The sequence below is a fragment of the Bremia lactucae genome, linkage group LG8, assembly GCF_004359215.1.
Source record: "Bremia lactucae strain SF5 linkage group LG8, whole genome shotgun sequence".
In the NCBI taxonomy this organism is placed as follows: domain Eukaryota; phylum Oomycota; class Peronosporomycetes; order Peronosporales; family Peronosporaceae; genus Bremia; species Bremia lactucae.
The window spans coordinates 3,415,819-3,434,912 of NC_090617.1; the positions used below are offsets into that span (position 1 = coordinate 3,415,819).

At 45.1% G+C, this 19,094-nt stretch overlaps 2 protein-coding genes across 2 annotated transcripts; one reads left to right on the top strand and one right to left on the bottom strand.

The window, feature by feature from the left end:
* The first annotated feature begins 3,807 nt into the window (after window positions 1-3,807).
* CCR75_007133 (uncharacterized protein) lies at window positions 3,808-4,782 on the top strand. The gene is made up of 3 exons (XM_067965197.1): window positions 3,808-4,159; window positions 4,231-4,337; window positions 4,401-4,782. Exons 1-3 carry the CDS (start codon window positions 3,903-3,905, stop codon window positions 4,649-4,651), a joined length of 615 nt encoding a protein of 204 aa, XP_067815777.1. The 5' UTR covers window positions 3,808-3,902; the 3' UTR covers window positions 4,652-4,782.
* Window positions 4,783-4,864: 82 nt separating this feature from the next.
* CCR75_007132 (uncharacterized protein) lies at window positions 4,865-9,193 on the bottom strand (the record flags this gene model as incomplete). The annotated part of the gene is made up of 6 exons (XM_067965196.1): window positions 4,865-5,561; window positions 5,642-7,339; window positions 7,413-8,472; window positions 8,552-8,566; window positions 8,636-8,862; window positions 8,926-9,193. The coding sequence occupies 5 exons, from the start codon at window positions 9,191-9,193 to the stop codon at window positions 6,795-6,797; spliced, it is 2,115 nt and encodes a 704-aa protein (XP_067815776.1). The 3' UTR covers window positions 4,865-5,561; window positions 5,642-6,794.
* Between the last annotated feature and the right edge of the window lie 9,901 nt (window positions 9,194-19,094).

The following is a 19,094-nucleotide window of genomic DNA, read 5'->3' on the forward strand; positions in this document are numbered from 1 at the left end:
GGCTCCGGGCTGTGCCCGCACGGTATTCAAACTCCACGGTCTACCCCGTAAATTGGGCTCGGATAGGGATCCACGGTTCACGGCGGAGTTCTGGCAATCCGTGTTCCGATCTCTCGGAACACGGCTGACTATGTCAACATCTGATCACCCGGAAACGGATGGTCAAACAGAACGCGTAAATCGCGTCCTCGAAGAGATACTACGAGGTTACGTCCAATCGTATCCGTTGCATGCGTCTACAACGCATACATCGTTCTTTGTGAATGGCTTACGCCATCCTCGCATACCCACCAAATTAGAGGGATCCTCTAGTTCAATGGGGGGTGGACTCGCACGAGCAAAACCACTTCTGGCTCATGTTCATCACAAGTCGAAGTTAACAATGACGCGGGTTATGTCGATGTCGAAGAAATCGACATCGAAGATGAGAAAGATCTCATGGCAGTGCGCACAAGTGTACTGAAAAGACAAAACAAATGAGTCAGCAGAAGAATTTCTGCTATTTCGAGAATCAATATTCCGTTTCGTTCAGGATTCCATTGGTAACGCAGTGGACCGACAGAAACTGAATGCAGACAAACATGGAAGAGCAAATGTTCATTCATTTAAAACTAATGATCTAGTGCTACTCTTTCCGGTAAACCTACCTAAGCGTTTAGTCACTTATGTGGGTAGCAGTAAACTACTACCCAAGTTCATTGGGCCTTTCCGTGTACTGCATCGCAGAGGCAACGCGTACGCAATAGAACTGCCACGTATAATGCGAACGCATGCTACATTTTACGTTGGTCGGCTCCGCCCGTACCATCAGTACGCGGCTTCTTCCGAGGACGGATTGAAGATCCTTTTTAAGAATCCCTAAAAGATTCTTGTGATCGAGAACCAGATTCTCATGTTGAACCTTGAGTTTCTCATGCCGGTTCCGAGTTTCCTCGAAACTGCGATGAGCTGACGACAGCTCATCACAAAGAGCGGGATATTTTCGTTCGTACTCCAACATGGAGTACGCACTCTTCGAACGGTCTTCTAACCGCTCGATATGGTGAGTCTGCACCGTCTGCTCCAACGAGCGACGCTTGCCACGCTCGTGGTCAAGTCCCTTTCCAAATCATGGAGGAAGCGATCGATTTTGTCGATTTTTGACTCTAGATCCGTCACACGGTTCGGATCTAATTTTTCCTCCTCCACCACAACCATTGGTGGATTCCCACGGTGGTCGCAGTTTCCTTGTGAAACGTATATAAAACCACCGTGATGTGAAGGGGCAGCGAACGAGTGATCTCTTTAGCTGGCGCGGATATCCACCTTCACATGACAGCTGGGAGCCTCGTTCCCAGCTAGTTGCTGACGTTGAGGGCCTCGTCCGTCAGTATGACGAGACCCATCCGATGGTTCAGAAGGTCCATCGGAAAACACGCGCCCCTGGTGCTTGTAAATTGATTGCAAAACCTCAATCGTATCACGCATGTCAATAGAGATGCGAGCCCTTCCCCAGGGCGAAAAAAAGCGAATAGACATCTCCTTTTACTCTGTGCGAGTTGTCATCACAACACGGACAGGGATCACCCCACGCGAGGCATGGAAGCCCAGCCTCACGTGATAACCGATGCAATTTATAATTTGCACCGGTTGGAGTTCTATTCTCAAACTTAACGCGATTGCGTTAAGTTTTTGAAGCCAGGCCTCGCGTCCAATGTCTTTGACATTGCGAATGAACGCGCTCCAGGCTTGCATAAGCGAGATTTTATCTCGCTCATTGTTGCCACTATACCATCGATGCTTAAGAAAAGCATCGAGATAAAAATCTTCTTCGGAGCGAAAGTTCTTCGCGCTGGGTTCAAGGCCATGTAGCTTTGTCGCAATAAATAAAGGATATTTGTTGTGAGGAGTAGTTTCTTCAGACAAGCTATTGATTAGACGTTCTGGCAAAAGCCACGGCTTTTTTTAGGGGCGAGATGAGACATTTTACTGTCTCCACTCCCCTGAGTGGTACCCACTGAAGCAGGGGTACCACAAGAACTTTTCTTACGATGGCTTACGCCATCGTCATCACCTTGCACAGAAACACGTGAAGGTGACCGTATTGGAGACGGAACGGGCCATGAGGGTGATCCTCATCGTCGGATCCAAATCGACTATTAACTCGTCCATCAGAATGAGCCCTCTCATTCGAAGGCTCATAGTCAGCCGCCTGACGTCTATCAGGCGACTGTTCCATTCTCCCCGAGTCGGCCATTTCGTCCGACTCGCATTCGTAGTCGACCTCCAAAGAGGGGTCGTATTCACGTGGTGAATCACCACGTGCACTCGCAACATCTAGTGTTGTGCGAGTGGAAGGCACTACGGCAGACGTTCCGTCTGCCGAAAGAGATAGCAATGCGTCACCCCGCATGAGTTGATTCTTCTTGCGATGGAATTTAAAATGATGGATCTGACCAATCAACATCGTTTTAAAAATTAAGTGGTCACATTGCGACCACTCCATCCAATGACATTCAGAGTGATTGTCGTTTAAGGGAGGGGTGATGTAACGGGGTGTATCGTTACATGAAATTAACACTTAAAGGTTGTTTATTAATATATTATCTAAAAGGTAGATAATATTTGGAGGATATTACTTTATATAGTAATGTTCAGAATTCTTATCCATACATAGGTATAGACCATTATATCTATTTATTCCGCAGACTAATCAGCTGTAGAGATAAACAAAAGAGAGATACAGATAAGATAAGATAAGAATTCAATTGCATGTTTAGTATTAGATTATAATTAAGTTAGCATTTACAAGATAGATAGAAGAGATACTTAATTATATTAATACAGTTTTCATTCACCCTCTTTAAGCTAGTTACTTTAAGGAGAAGTCTTACTCTGCACGTACTAGTGTACGTGAAATAACGTAAGGCACCACTCGCAACTGAAGCAGTGCGAAGTGGACTTGTACTGAAGCAGTACAAGTCGTAGTGCCCCGTACATCAATGTCGTCGCTGATGCCCTTTAGCGCCGGCCGGCAGTGCAAAATAATAGTGAGGATAAGCCCACTGTTGGCACAATCATCAGGAAGCATGAGCCCAATATTACAGCAATTAATAGTGTACTTATCAAAATGGCGGTAGTAACTGAGGCCAAAGAGCACGGAAACTAGCAAGAAAGGTATTAGCATCCTCTCGTTCATGAATAGAGAATGCGCTCGACGCAAGCACTACCACGCAGAACACTGCTAAAAGACCTTTGCTATTATGACACTAATTGACAGCAAAAATACGGCTACTTCCAAAATTCGGACGGGCGTAGTGAGCCAGATCCAAAGGGTCCGGAATTGACGTTGATTTCGATACCACTCTTCCAGCAATAAATAAGCCTCAGTGACGCTGAAGCGATGTTATGCTATGTAGCGAAAGTCTGCTTCTGTGAATTGCGATCTCGTCGCCAGCTATTTAGGCGGTGACAAAATTGGAACGTTTGATTGCACAAACCAAACTATGATGGTGAAGTCATTCGTTATTGCATGTTTGCTGTTCTGAGTTGCCAAATCCTTGGCATTTTTTGATTATATACGTTCAGCAGCTAAATTAAATGCTACGACTTATGCTTACACTAACGTAATATTGTTTTTTTTATTTTATATTATAGATCAATCAAACCGATGAGTAAAATTGAAGAAGCATAAATAAATATGCAAGGACTTTTGAAATAGGCAAAATTTCAAAAATGTTCCAGAATACTAGACATAAAAGTTGTTGATTTTCTTGCCACCAACAATTAGCTACAAAATATGAATAATCTAGACAGCATCGACAATGTGCCAGTCGCAACACACTATATTTCATTCTTTATCTTATAAATTGACCAATCAAATTCATACTTTACCTCGGCATAAATTTAACGCAACACAAAAAATGACAAGCAACTTGGTAGATAACGCCTCCTATTTTGACGACGATACGCACGTGATCCCTCCTCATGCTCAAGAACTCCTCTCGTCTTTATCTTCTATCTCTCTACAGTCGTTGGCTGATAGTGCAGTCCTCGAATTGACAGGGCATCACACGTCAGAGCCACAGCCGCAAGTTGACAATGAAGCCTTTGCAGCCATGTGTGCGATTGTCACGTGTTTTGCTAGAGATGTGAGGCCACAGACATCTATAGAGCAGCGGTAGTAGCTACAATTGCAATGCTTAAGCACCATTAAATTAATATTAAATGTGGATACTGTTGACGAATTAGGAAAGAGCTCGAGGCACTTGGAATAAAAGACCATGACTTGCAGTCCAAGCTTCTACCGATTTTGACGGAAGTTGTGCCATCTCTTCAGCGTGTATTAGAAAACACGAGTGAGAATAACTTGGAGCTTTGAAGTAGACAGGGCCATACATAAATTCTGGTATGCTCCGTAGGCTTTGACTTTGCCCACGTAGTCGACGTCAATTGGAGACTTGACTACGTATTGCGCACGAGCAGTGCTGGCAGTGTTTACGAGACAATGTACTTTGTACAGCTGCAACTACAGTCGCCGTGTGCCAGTGAATCAAGACTTAAATCAATGACATTTTCGTGCTCGGTGGAAGAACTGCGAGTACTCGTGTATCGAATTCAGGAAGCGACAAACGAGGTCGAAAAGCTAGCGGCTGGGACAGCAGCTACATGAAAATTGAAGACAAATGCTCGATCTATGGTATGTTTCTTTACTCGACTTGCTTTTACAAAAATTTATTTTGGCTTATTACAAAACGGCAATTTAAAAATAAAAAAAAAAGTGTTGATGTTCCCGCAAAAGTAAAATTGATATCCCCCCCTTAAAAGTTGTTATCTTTATGTAGTGTGGCTATACCTCCAAAACAATACATAACCCGTTATTTAAAAAAAATATGTAAAAGTTACGACTCTCTGCCCCCGACAAGACTATTTTTAATCAAGTCCATTCTTATAATTGCACAATTCTTTTTTTTATAAAACACATTACTCAGAACCGTAGGTCTCGCCAATTAACAACTATTGACAACATTCACATCAACGTGTGGTTTATCCGGAATGGCGTCCATTACAGTTATACTGCGAGGAGGCTCGACTTGATCAAGCACAGGTGCCAATGATAAAGCGATAGTATCATCAATACGCCCTTGATCCGGAGCCGTGGTAGAAGATCCTTGCATTAACACATCGATAGGATTCGTGAGTGCGATATTTTGAGTAGGAAGGTCGTCGACCTGGGGCGTCATGAGGGTGCCATTTTGAGTAACCGATTCGTTATTTTTCGGAATGGACACTATCGTAGGTTGTGGTGCCATTGCATTACTCTTTGTTAACTCAATTGGTGCCATTCCTTGCTGATGCACAAAGACGCCATTGTTCCAAAGTATTTGAAAATGTTTAGCAAAAAATTGTCCAGCCCCTGGTCCATGGAGCCCATCAATTGATTGACTTGTGCACTCGCCATCGCTCTCCCCAGGAGGTTTGGCCCAAATGTATCGACTAATAATATCCGAGCCAGTCTTGTCCGTTGGGACTTCGCCAATTCCAGCCCACTTTGAATTACACCATTCCAATGATTCTGTGACCTAAAGTATCAACCCAACAAGTTTGCAATTGCTTCATGATTTGGGGTTTTCAAAACACACAAAAAAAAACAATGACTTACGTAATTGCGACTAGTATCGACGATACACTTGTACGTCCTTCCACTGGCTTTGACAAAGCGTTCGCACGTAGTCGTCATTTCTTCATTCGAGCGGTAATTGGCCGTGTTGAGAGCAATGCCTTTACATTGTGCTTTCGAGTCAATCTCGTTGACAATTGCAGCAACGGCAGTCGCTTGATCGTCCGTGGCAAGACTCCAGTACCCCACATCAAGATAGACTTCCGCATTGGCATTCTGTGAAAGAATCTCCATGGCAACACCGAGGTTTGCGAGGTACTGATATTCCTTGCCACAGCCATGAGTGGTTAAAAGACCAATGGCATCCGGTTCCAAGATATAAACAATCGACTGATCTCCTGCTGCCGTTGCAAGTTGTTGTAAAAAGACGCGATAGTCTTCCGTATTCACATTCGAACCTCCACTGGAAAAGCCGTGACCGCAGTCTTTCTTAGGCAAACCATAGACGATAACAGTAGGGGGATTCGAGTCACTGGAATTGCATTTCGGAAGAAGAATCGACTTGGCTAGAGACGACACATCTGCGATACGATCCGTGTACCATTGAGCAAATGGATATTGGGCAACGAATGCAATCTGGTCTTTCAAGTTTGGATATGCCGTAATTGCGCTAGCGTACGAGCTGCTTACAGACGATTGACACGTCTTGGACACGAGGTGGCGAGTCGCATAAGACGTGGACTTGAAAAGCGCCACGAGTAGCCAAGTAAAATAGTAGCTGGCAACTTTCATCTCTTTTTTCTTGGGCGTAATGTCTTGACGAAATAGGAAATTGAAATCTGAAAGCTTTCCACACTTGCACGTTAAAATACTGAAGCTTTCAAAACCACGCGTGTGTATTTTTTGATTGCTTATCTCTTGAGGTCCTTTTGTCGTGTGCTATTTATTGGCTCCAAAGGACTCGATAAGAAATAGATAATTGCGACGTGAAAGGTGGCCTTTATCCCGCGAATCTTAGCTGACGTATCCCATCTTGGAATAAGGTCATGGCTAGAATCATACGATCGGTGCCGATACAATGCTACGATTTTACATTTTGAAATGACGCATGTTTTTTTTTTTCACTCAATAAACACCGAGGCGACTGGAGTTTGTTGATCGATACGTTCGTCATGAGTTCTTCCTCAGTAAATAGCTACCTCTCCCCGAATTCAGCCTCGAATCCACTCGTTTCATCCCCGATATTATCATCTGTTTGTTCGGCTTCTATCGACATGGGAACGTCAGTCTGAATGCGCGAATATTGAGCATGCTGTCGTCTCATAGAACCTTTCGACGATGAGTTTACGTTTGTACGCTTTGAACAAGGTCGTCGACGTTGCTGAAAGAAAACTGCACACATAGCAAGCAAAATAAGCGCAAGTATCAAGACCACTGCCACGGATGCCGACCATGGCATCAAAGATGGCAAACTTGACGCTTTACTTTTCCATTCTTGCAAGCGTTGAGTTGTGAAATTGTTTTCAGTGAATACAATCGAAGTAAAGGGTCGCGTCTCAATTGGTTTCAATACCGCGACGTCATCAAGTGCCGAGCAAAGAAGGGAGGCTTCCTGTGACGTAGGAGTGTCATTATTAGCACCAAAATTACTGCATGTCCCGCAACGAGGTAGTGGAAGCGCTTTCCATGTTTGAAAGCTTGTATGAAAGGTCTTGTCCTGTGTGATTGAAAAATGAACCGCTGTATCGACATAGAAACGCATATTTGTTAGTACTTTTCATTTATAATCGTTGATCGTTTGCTCGGTACGCACCAACACGAACGAGATGACAACTTAAAGCGTCTCGAATGATCAAGTAAAGTTCCGTCATGTCGTTTATTGCGATCTTTTGGGAATACGGAATCCTCAACGTAAGACTCTCCATGTCTAAGATCCCAGAACTTGGGACATTGGAGGGGAGGTGTAAATGCACCGATTTGCTAGCATTGGTTCCATTTAGAAAGAACGAGCCAAGTATTTCCGCCGTCTCGGGACGAAATCCTTGATTTGAAATCAAAACGTGCACTGCCACAACCGATACCGTCGAGCCAGTGGCATCCATCGTCGTGAGTTTGACACTCTTCACGTCGACCGTGTACATTGGTCCTGCTATACGTGCCGCGTACAGATTCGAGTAATGAAGTTCCGAGGATAGATACGGCACGTCGTCAGGAAGCGGCCAGAATCCAAGTACTGGCATCACGTCAAATTTAGGACCCACTTCAGGGGACAGTGCAAAGATACCGTGGGTTTGCCACATCCAATCGCTCGTTTCGCCATTCACTGTGTATAAATCACTACTTTGCCACGATTGACCATAGTCAAACTTATTAAAACGCGTCATTTCGCGTGCTAAGGCCATGAAAATTGCATGAAACGGCGCACGTGGCACACCTTTTTCTTGACAAGCAAATGGGATATTGAAATACATGCCATACGAATGGTAATTCAATGCTACGCGAAAGTCCGACGTACGTCGCTCCACGAGGTTTCGAACCGCTTGTGTCTCGGGCTCGGAGAAGGCTTTAACACCATTATAATCATCGCCACACGGATTGTTGCTACTACCGTTTTGATCACGTGCAAAACAAACGTCGTAATTCCGATTCAAGTCGACCCCTGCATCCGGTGGACTGGAAGTACACGTGGAAGCTCCACTCTTGCGTTGTCCAACTTGATTTTGTTCCCAGACTCGTGCCATTACATTATGCGCATACCCATCTGGATTGACAATTGGAATAAACCAAAGCTGACGCGAGGATAGTAATTCAAGTGCCGCAAAGTTGCCATTTTGATAGTCGGTGGTTAAAATATCAATGGTATAAATCAAAGTCTGCCAAAACATAGAAATGGTGGGTTGTCAAGTATTTGATGCAAGGTTTGGTAGTACCACTGAAGTCACTAAAACGTACCATCATCGACAAGGGCTACAATATCAATCACACACTTAGAAAGAACATGTACGCCAACAATGCAATAAAAAATCAACTTTTTACCTCTCGTGCGTGGTGCAAGCCAGTATACAGCACTTGAGGGATTGTGCGGTTGTCTGGAGGGGTACATGCCCCCATACAGAGGGCATGAATTATTCGCCCTTCTACAGAGTGGCCTAACTCTTCTAGTTTGGTAATTTGTGGATACGTTGCCACTATTTCCTGCAAAAACATGTCAACTTCTTCGTTTGAAAACGAACCTCGAATTGAGCCAACACGAGGTTTCCAAGCTGGCATCCAATTACCATCATTCATTAGTAAAACGACCATCACTCACAGTATCGTCGACCTACACTCTTGGGGTCTGCAAGGGCTAAATGTGTGATATTCTGGCGCACAATCCAGATCAAATGCATTGGCTGAACTTAACGTTATTTGTTCAAGTGCTATTTTTGTCTTCACACTTAATTGAATAACAACGTCTTTGCGAGGGTTTTGTTGCCAAGTGTCGACTAAATAGTTTTCATGCAACATTACTCCGTCGACATACCATCGTACCCATTTATTGTGCCACACCAATTCTACATCAAAAAACGTATCCATCGTATCCTGGTATTGCATAGCTGATTAAATTCGTTTTTCTCTTATTTAATGCGCTTGATCGGCACGAACCTGGATACATGGCAACTTGATGGCTACAAAAGGGGTCTGCTGTAGCGTCAAGACAACTTCGTTACGAGCAATGCCTTCTGGCATTTCAATGGCCAAATTACGTCCATTAAGCTGCACTTCGAGCTTTGACTGGGCGTTCTACATTTGTAGGAAGAAGAAAAGAGGCGGTTGAGACACGAAAAGTCCTCGAAAAAAGTAAAAAAAAAATTATCCAGATGGTTACCGGAGGTAAATGTGTCCGCATGGCAAGTCGGTGAAGCGTCATTGTCGAATTAAATGGTATTGTAATCCGTAGCGTCGTATTTTGAAGCTCTAAGGCGCCCTTTGTGATGGAAACACCAGACGCATTGGTAGCAGACCAAGTGGCAAGTTGCTGCTGCTGAAGATTTAATACGCTCTCTGCAGTGGTCGCATCAGCTGCCCATACACGGGTAAAGTTGCATTGCCGAGCGCGATGAAGTGGCAGCGTCATGGGAAGGTTTCGTGCGTAAGATAGTTTTTTTAAGCAGGAGTAGTTTTGACAAATTGCGTATATTTACGAAAATAAGCTATTTATACAGATTTAGTAACGACAATTAAAGAAGGTAACCGGTATAGCCTTATACAACACCCACTTCGTTTGAACTCTAAAAACTACCGATTTATGACAACATGAATTTATATTTGTAATGGGGCACACATCGATTGGAGAACCGTTGTTGTGGTACATTTACTAAATGGGCAAATACCCTTTTATCTAATTTTAAAATAGTTAGTTACTTAAATCTCATGTATTATGGGTTACAAATGTGGTCGCCGCCAGATATAAATCTGGCGGCCAAAATCTATTTAAAATTAGCTAAGGTAAGGTTTTTAGATTTTAATAATTAAATAAAGTGCAGTTCCCCTTTTTATCTTAAAGCGTTAAAAATCTTTCTAAGGCTTGCGCACTGATCTGTAAGAAATAGAAGCCTTTCTAAGGTATATCCTCTTGGGCACTAGTTGCCACTTAATTCTACGAACCCCTAAATCCCTTGAACTAATATTCCTTAAGCTTAAATAGCTTGTACGACTCCCTGAGTTGTTAAACCCATTAGTTCAATAGAACTAAATGACTCTCTGAGTCTGAAGGTCTTCCTCTGACTTTAGGAGCGAGGTAGCTCCGCTACACCTGGTAGCACTCGTAGTCAATCTACGCCTGAGTTTTTGCAAGACTAAACCCTCACGAAAATGGAAGAGGTTCCAGAATTGTCAGAAACGCAACGCGCCGCTTATGACAAGCTCAAAACCTTATTTGGGCTTGAACACATGGAATTTATTATCTCTTAGGGACCAGAGGTCCTACATGCAAGGCTTGAAGCCTTCATGCGGTACGAGCATCCCTGATCGGTCAGGTACAGGACCGCTTAGCGGCATCTTCGCCAACTCGGTACATCTCTGTACTTGACTCAGAGCCGAGGGCTCGCCCTCTAACTGTAAATATGAAGATATTTGAGGGAAAAGAGGGACAAAATCTCCCTTTTTGATTAAGCAGATGGAATGTCCATTGATTCCGCCTTGTCCTTAACAGAACGGCAAAAGGTTGATATGGCCATTTCCAAACTTGGAGGCAGAACCATGGAGTGGGCACTATCGTGCAGCTCGTCCATAAACGACGCTTTTTCCTCATGGGATTCGCTGAAACACCAAATGACCAGCATGTTTGCACCGCCTGATCAGGCTATTCGCATGCAAGCACGGCTCCTAGCGACTCGACAGGATAAAAGAACCTTAGGAGACTTTGTCCAGGAGTTGAGAAATCTCATTGCATCTATGCATCAAGACCCGGTGCAAGAAGCAATTGTAGTAACAGTCTTTATGGGGGGTCTCAATGAGGGCGTTGCCCGGACGGAATTATTCCGACCTCATCCTGCTACTTTCGAAGAGGCAGTTGCCATAGCGCTACGCTGCCCCCTACGAAATTCGCGTAAAGCTCGAAAGAGCTCCAACTCCGACCTATACACGAGATCTGGCACGGTGCGGGGAAACGTCGATACCCAGTTGGTGCGGGGCGCCCTCCTGGGGAAGACCTAGGCTCTGTTGAACCTCTAGGAGGTGAGATTAAACAGGGCCTATCCCCAGTTAGCTCGGTGTGTAATAACACGGGGGAGAGTACATGCCTGGCTTTCTAGTCACTCAAGCGACTGTAAAGGAATTTGATAAGCCATGGTCAATTTTAATTGACTCAGGAGCGTCTTGCAATATGCTCGACGCGTTTCCCTTGAAGGAAGTCAACAATACGTTGAGGCGTTAAAGCGCATGAAGGTGATACAATCATTCTTTGCTTAGCGATTGGGACTCGTGTCACTGTCCTGAAGTTCCATTGAACTTAGGTATAAAGTTTCTGGACTTTGACAGTATGGAATGCTGTCTCGTCCTTGAGTTGGATTCGAGAAATGATCTCATTCTTGGTATGGCCTGGTTAGAACACCATGAGCCATAGATCGATTGGAGGTCTAAGACCTTAGGCGCCACGCGCAATGTTCCTAGCAAAGTTTTGGAGAGTCATGAACCCACCTTTGCTAGGCAACAAAAGCGCTATTGGTGCGGATTATTGAATGAGTCTGTCAGTGTTTCAGACATTGGCATGTCTGAGTTAATATACTCTAATGTTAAAAACATTAATTCTCAGCCCGACTCAGCAGAAATAACTGGAACGGCACGTACTCTGTCGAGAGACACTCGTTGTAGTAACGATTCATTGAATTCTGAAAGCATTGTTGGCCCAAGGCCGAATCATCAAGGGTGCAACATCCCTGAAATACGTGGAGTAGTATGTCTAAGTCCATCGAGTGTGGTCGGCCGAGGTGGAACCATACTGAGTGTCAATAGTGACACTATTGGCGGTTCACCAGGGCATTTTGGGTCAAACCCTTCTAATGCACGTGAAGCGACACGTAAACGTTCGCTGGATATGGAAGTTGAGTTACCTAAATCCTTGTCGGGTGTCAAATTAGACACCATGTCTTGTATAGAACCAATACAGGCTAAAAAATCCGGGGACGTGAATGTCCCGGCCTCTAAAAAGGGGTATATTCTCCACTTCAAGACAGGATGGACACGAAGCGTGTATACCCTCACAAAGTGATAAGAGGGAGCAATTACATACGCTTGTAAATGGTGTAACCGGTAACATTGAGGGGGAAATTAGCCTTGCGACAATCCTTTCGTTACATGCTCTTTTAGAACTAGACGAAATGTCTATTGATGAGTGCGGCCAACCTTAAAGGCTGGCGACTTTATCTGAGATGGTGGTCATTCGACCAACAATTGAATTAAAATCATCGTCACTTCTAGACGAAGCTGTCCTGGATGACACAAAAGATGCACTAATTGCGCGGAGTGGGTCATCGATCCTTAAAGATCCTACGGATTCATTTTATTTCTTGAAGGAATTCCAAGATGTGGTATGTAATAATCTACCATCTGTTTTATCTCCGGATAGGGGTGTTCGTCATGAAATTGACATGTTTCCGGGAACCAAATACTGCGTCACAAGACAATGGCCTTTACCAAGGGAGCAGTGCGACGTCATTGACGGTTTCTGTCGTGCTAAGCACGAGGCTGGACTGGTACGAGAGAGCAAACGTCCTCATTCGACACCGACATTTTGTGTCAAAAAGCGAAACGGTAAATGGCGCATTGTACATGCTTAAAATAAGCTTAATGCTGTCACTATACCAGCACAAACTCCCATTCCTACAAAGGATGTTCTTCAATACATTATGGTGGGATGTACAATGTACAGTGCATTGGACTTAGTCGATGGTTACTACCAATTGCTCGTGTGAGCTAGCGACATACCGCTTACGGCGGTTAGCACCCCAAGCGGCATGTTATGGGAGTAGCTGGTTATGCCACAATGGCTTTCCAACGACCCGGCAAAATTTAATCGTCTAGTGAAGCAACTGTTTCGCCCTTATCGAGGTTATGCACAGACTTATTTCGATGACAGTTTTGTCCATAGTCGTGCGGAGCAGGGGCGGTCGGATATGGAAAACCATTTTGACCATTTGCGAGCAGTGCTCGAGTGTATGCGCACAAATAATATGTATGCCAATGCATTGGCGCAGACGAAATTCCTTTTGTAGGATGCTTCATTGGAAAGCGAGGCCTTAGAGCGGATCCTGCTAAGGTAAAAGCCATAGTAGATTGGCCGGTTCCTAAAACCACAAAGGATTTGCGTAAGTGTGTTGGGTCTCGCCAATTATTTACCCAAATATAGCGAAAATTTCGCTGATATGGCTAGGCCATTATCCAATCGCCTAAAAAAGAATTCGGAATGCTGCTGGGCACCGAAAATAACGCTTTTTCGACCAGTTAAGAATAGTCTTATCCATGCCCCGATTTTGGCACTGCCAAACCCAAATTGGCATTTCAGTGTCGTCTGTGACGCATCAGATTTTGAAATTGGCAGTGCTCTGTTACAAACAGATGTTGATGGGCATGAATGTGTTATTGCGTTCGAGTCTAAACAGCTTAAAGCTGCGAAAAAAGAACTTCTTAGTTCATGAAAAAGAGTTACTTGCTATGAAGTATGCTCTCGTAAAATTCCGAGTTCATCTGCTCGGCTCTAAGCCGTTTCTGATTTACACAGATCACGCGTAATGACGCACGGCCACTAAGTCACCCCATCTCTCACAGAGAATGGCCCGATGGCTATCCTTTTTCGCGGAATACAACCTCGAGGTGTAGTATATAAGCCCGGCAAGCAGAATGCTTTGGCTGATGCGTTATCACGCATGCCGGATTATGAGGTTTCTCATTTAACGACTATCTTGTCACCTATTCCTGAATTAATCCGTTCAAATTATGCCAAGGATGAACAGTGTGTAGCTCTGCTACGAGCTTTAATGAACTCTGATTCAGGTATTATATTGCCAGCACGTTTGCGTGCAAGTTACATCGATTTTCTATCGATAACGACCTGTTGCTTTATTGCACAGACATCGCGGACCCTCCGCGTGTCATTGTTCCTCATGATGAGGATTTGAAGTACCGAACGCTCTATGAGGCACACGATACTGTCCTTGGTGGTCATCTCGGTAAAGAAAAGACCTACGGCTCTGTAAGCCAGAGTTACTGGTGGCCCAAACTTTATAAATGGGTCAGCACGTATGTTCGCACATGCGAAACTTGCCAACGGGTCAAATCCTCGGCGTTTGCTGCTGCGCCACTTGCGAGCCTTCCCGTCCCCATAGCTTGCTGGGAGTTCATTAGTATGGATTTTGTTTTCGGTCTACCAAAAGATTCAGCTAGTAACTCCGGCATCGTGGTCTTTGTTGACCGATTGAGCAAAATGGCTCACTTAGCGGCCGTGCCGGATTCCATTGATGGTGAAGGTACAGCTAGGCTGTTTATTGCTCGCGTGTTTCTACAACATGGTTTGTCAGTGGCAATTATCTCTAATCGGGACCCCCGTTTTACGGGTAAATTCTGGAAATCAATTTTCCGAGTGCTTGGCACCAGATTGGATGTGTCCACTGCGGACAATCCGCAGACCGATGGTCAAACTGAACGTGTCAATCGCGTCATTGAAGACGTTTTACGCAGCGTGTGTGCTCAGGTACCAACGCGCTGGAGCTCAATGATCCCAGTGGTGGAGTTTGCGTTAAATAACGCTGTACATGCCTCTACAGGCTATACTCCGTTCTACGTCAACGGTCTCACCCACCTACGCGTTCCATTAACGATACAACTGCGTGGTTCAGGGCTTGTTGGGGGAGACTTAGCCAATAGGCTGCTGATATCAGCCCTGTAACCGTTCGGAAACAAGTAAGCGAGTTTTTCGCGACGCGATTTAGTGTCTTTAGACATGTAAGGGATACGATGGCTGATAGCCAAGACAAACAAAAAAGAACAAGCAGATGCCAAAGGCAGAAGCTGTAACATTATTATATGGTCGGAGACCGAGTTTTACTAAACGCTAAAAATCTACCTACCAACTTGGTTTCCCGGTCTTCAAGACCAAATTGCGCCCGCGCTTTGTTGGGCGATTTACGGTCGTGGCCAAGAAGGGCCTAGCTTACACGCTAAACCTTCCTAGCAAGCTGCGTACACACCCAGTGAGTGTTCTACATTGGCTTGCGTAAGCCATATCGGGACCCTTCCCACGTGGACTTGAAGGCGCTTGCGCCGAGACAGGTGGTCGTGCCGCAGATTGCTGCATCCTCACCAGGATATCCAGCTGGCCCTCTCAACGAGGCTGCTGACGCTCCAGCGTTAAAAAACGGTCCCAACCGCCTCAAAAGAGCTCTCAACCCGAGCAAGGACCTCACGAAGAAGTTGCACCTCGTGCCGTAGAGATTCATATGCTTCCGTCGAAATTTCTGCCCCTTTCCGCGCTGCTTGATGCGCGGGGTTACCTTCAGTTTCATGTGGAGAAAATTTTAAAGCGACGTCGTCGTAAGGGTCAATACCAGTATCTGCTGAAGTGGCTAGGGTACCCCTCTTCTGGAAACTCTTGGGAGTTCGAGGTACCTCTTCGGCAAGATTGCCCGTACGCCGTTGACGTATTTGAGCGCCAAGCTCAGGGTCAACTACCGTCAAACGACGCTTCCCACCACTAAACGTGCGATTAGGTGCATCTATAGCCTCAGTGCAGCTTCGATCCATGGTTGTACGGTCACCCGAAGCACTGAAATATCGGCTAGGCCTTTCTTCGTTTTGTGGCATAAATGCCGAACGTAACTGGGCTTTGGCCTCACGCTTAGCAAAATCGTAGCGAAGCATCCGTTCCAAACGAACATCACCTCTATCCGCAGACTCTCTGATATTCCAATATTACGAAGTCGGCGAGCCCGGTGGACCCAGTTATCAATTGAGACTTAATTTTTTTCACTCCTTGTTTTGCTTGAAAAGAAAACGATCGGAATTTAGCTCATGGAGGTCACCGAAGTTTCACCGGCTTGATCACGTAAACGCGTCAGATACTGGCTTCGCGTCATTACCTTTTGCGTAAGGTATCGCTAATGAAGAGCGTCGCGAGCAGTGATCTCCTCCGGCGTCCTCGCCGGGTCATTATAGATCCAGCTGGCCAAGCTATGACCCGCTATCTCTTTGAGACGCTCGTCCGCACTAAGCGGAGTGAATTTATATTCAGCATGAGCTTTAGCTTTCGCCATCTCGGCAGCTCGACGACGACCTCTTTCCTCTATGAGGATTATCTGCTCTTGCTCTTCATCGAGCGGATTCGTAATGATGTTGGACTCAGGGTCCCGTGTCCTGCTCAATGCAGTTAGGCCATCAGCGGCACCTCGTTCTGGGAACGGATTCGGGGCCCGCCGACGTTCATCCGGAGGAGAAGGCGTGAGAGAAAGACGCTCTTTCTCCTCCTCCTCTGATGGAGAGTGATTTTCAAAGTCCACCATTCTCTCATCGTCGAGCAAGGTGCTAATAGTCTGTGACTCACGCTTGATTGTCATGAGACAAAGGAAAGAAAAACACAAACGAACGGTTAGCTGTTTAGGTTCCAACCTTAAAGAGATAATGAAGCGAATGTTGTCACTCGGTGTCAACAGTCTGATGGGGGGGGGTAATGGGGCACACATCGGTTGGAGAACCGTTGTTGTGGTACATTTACTTTATCGATAAATACCCTTTTATCTATTTTTTAAATATTTGGCTACTTAGATCCCATTTAAATGGGTAACAAATGTGGTCGCCGCCAGATATAAATCTGGCGGCCAAAATCTGTTTTAAATTAGCTAGGGTAAGCCTTTTAGATTTAAATAATTAAAATAAAGCGCAGTTCCCCATTTGATCTTAAAGCGTTAAGTGCATTTCTAAGGCTTGCGCATTGATCTGTAAGAGATAGAAGCCTTTCTAAGGCATATCCTCTTGGGCACTAGTTGCCACTTAATTCTACGAACCCCTGAATCCCTTGAACTAGGATTCCTTACGCATTAATAGCTTGTACGTCTCCCTGAGTTGTTAAACCCGTTAGTTCAATGGAACTAAGTGACTCTCTGAGTCTGAAAGTCTTCTTCTGACTTTAGGAGCGAGGTAGCTCCGCTACAGTATAGCCACAATGTAGGCGGGCGGGTCTTAATGCGGCCACGCTCTACTTAAGCATACACTAGAGCATAGTAAGAAAGCGATTAGACCGTCTACTCTCGTGTGCCGTGAGGTAGTTGTGGTGGGCGCCTTAGCGACCTCACTGTTACGGGGCACTACTCACTTGTACTGCTTTGGTACAAGTCCGCTTCGCACTGCCTCAGTGCGAGTGGTGCCTCACGTCACTTCACGTACACTAGTACGTACAGAGGAAGACTCTTTTTAATCAATTTCTTTTAAAGAGGGTAACTAAAAACTGTATGTAATATAATTAAGTTCTTTTGCTTCTAATAATTTAATACTAACTTAATTATAAACTAATACAAAATATGTAACAAAGTCTAATCCGTCTCTCTCTTGCGCGTGTCCAGAGCTGACTGGACCGCGGAGAAAGTAGATATGATGGTCTATACTACCAATGGATAAGTTTTTAGAATACTACCATGTAAAGAAATATTCTCCAGATATTATCTACATTTTAGATAATATATTAATTGACAACCTTTAAGTGTTAATTTCATGTAACGATACACCCCGTTACATCACCCCTATCTTAAGCGACAATCGCTCTGACTGTCATTGGATAGAGTGGTCACTAAAATACCACTTAGTTAAAAACGATGTTTAATTGGTCGGAACCATCATTTTAATAATATCGCATGGTTAACAAGTCCATGCGGTATGCGAGTAGTGCCCTTCTTCGGCTGCGATTTATGCAGCCGCAGGCGACGCATTATTGTCCCTTGCAGCAGACGGAACGTCTGCCGTATTTTCATCTTCCCCGCAAATCTAAATGTTGCGGGTGCACGTGGTGATACACCGCGTGAATGCGACCCCTCTTTGGAGGTCGACTACGCATGCGAATGGACGAAATGGCCGACTCGGGAAGAGCAGAACAGTCGCCTGATCCTGACTGAGCCTTCGAATGAGGGGGATCATTCGGGTAGACGTGCTGGTAGCATTCGTTACAGCATGTACGGTTACGAAGGTGAGGATGATTCCTCATCTCGAGCTCCATCTCCCGTGCCGTCACCCGCACATATTTCTGTGCGTGTTGATGACGATGGCGTAAGCCATCGTCATAAAAGTTCTTGTGGTACCCCTGCTTCTGGGCGTACCACTCAGGGGATCGTAGACACTAAAATTGTCTCGTCTTGCGCATGAAGAGAAGCCGTGGACTTTGCCCGAACAGCTAATCAATAGCTTGTCTGGAGAGACTACTCCTCATAATAAATATCCCTTATTATTGCGACAAAGCTACATGGCCTTGCTCCCAGCGCGAAGAACTTTCGCGCTGAGAAAGAATTCTATCTCAATGCTTTTTAAGCATCGATGGTATAGTGGCAACAATTAGCGAGATAAAGTCTCGCTCATGCAAGCCTGGAGCGCTTTCATTCGCAATGTCAAAGACATTGGACGCGAAGCCTGGGTTCAAAACTTTAACGCGAATCGCGTAAAGTTCGAGAAACGAACTCCAACCGGTGCAAAGTATGAATTGCATCGGTTGTCACGTGAGACTGGGCTTCCATGCCTCACGTGGAGTGATCCCTATCCGTGTTGAAAACACGAAGAGAGTAAAAGGGGATGTCTATTCCCTTTCTTCGCCCTGGGGAAGGGCTCGCATCTCTATTGAGATGGGGGATGCGATTGACGTTTGCAATCGATTTACAAGCGATAGGGGCGCGTTTTTTCTGATGGGCCTTCTGAACCATCGGATGGGTCTCGTCATACTGACGGACGAGGCCCTCAACGTCAGCAACCAGCTGGGAACGAGGCT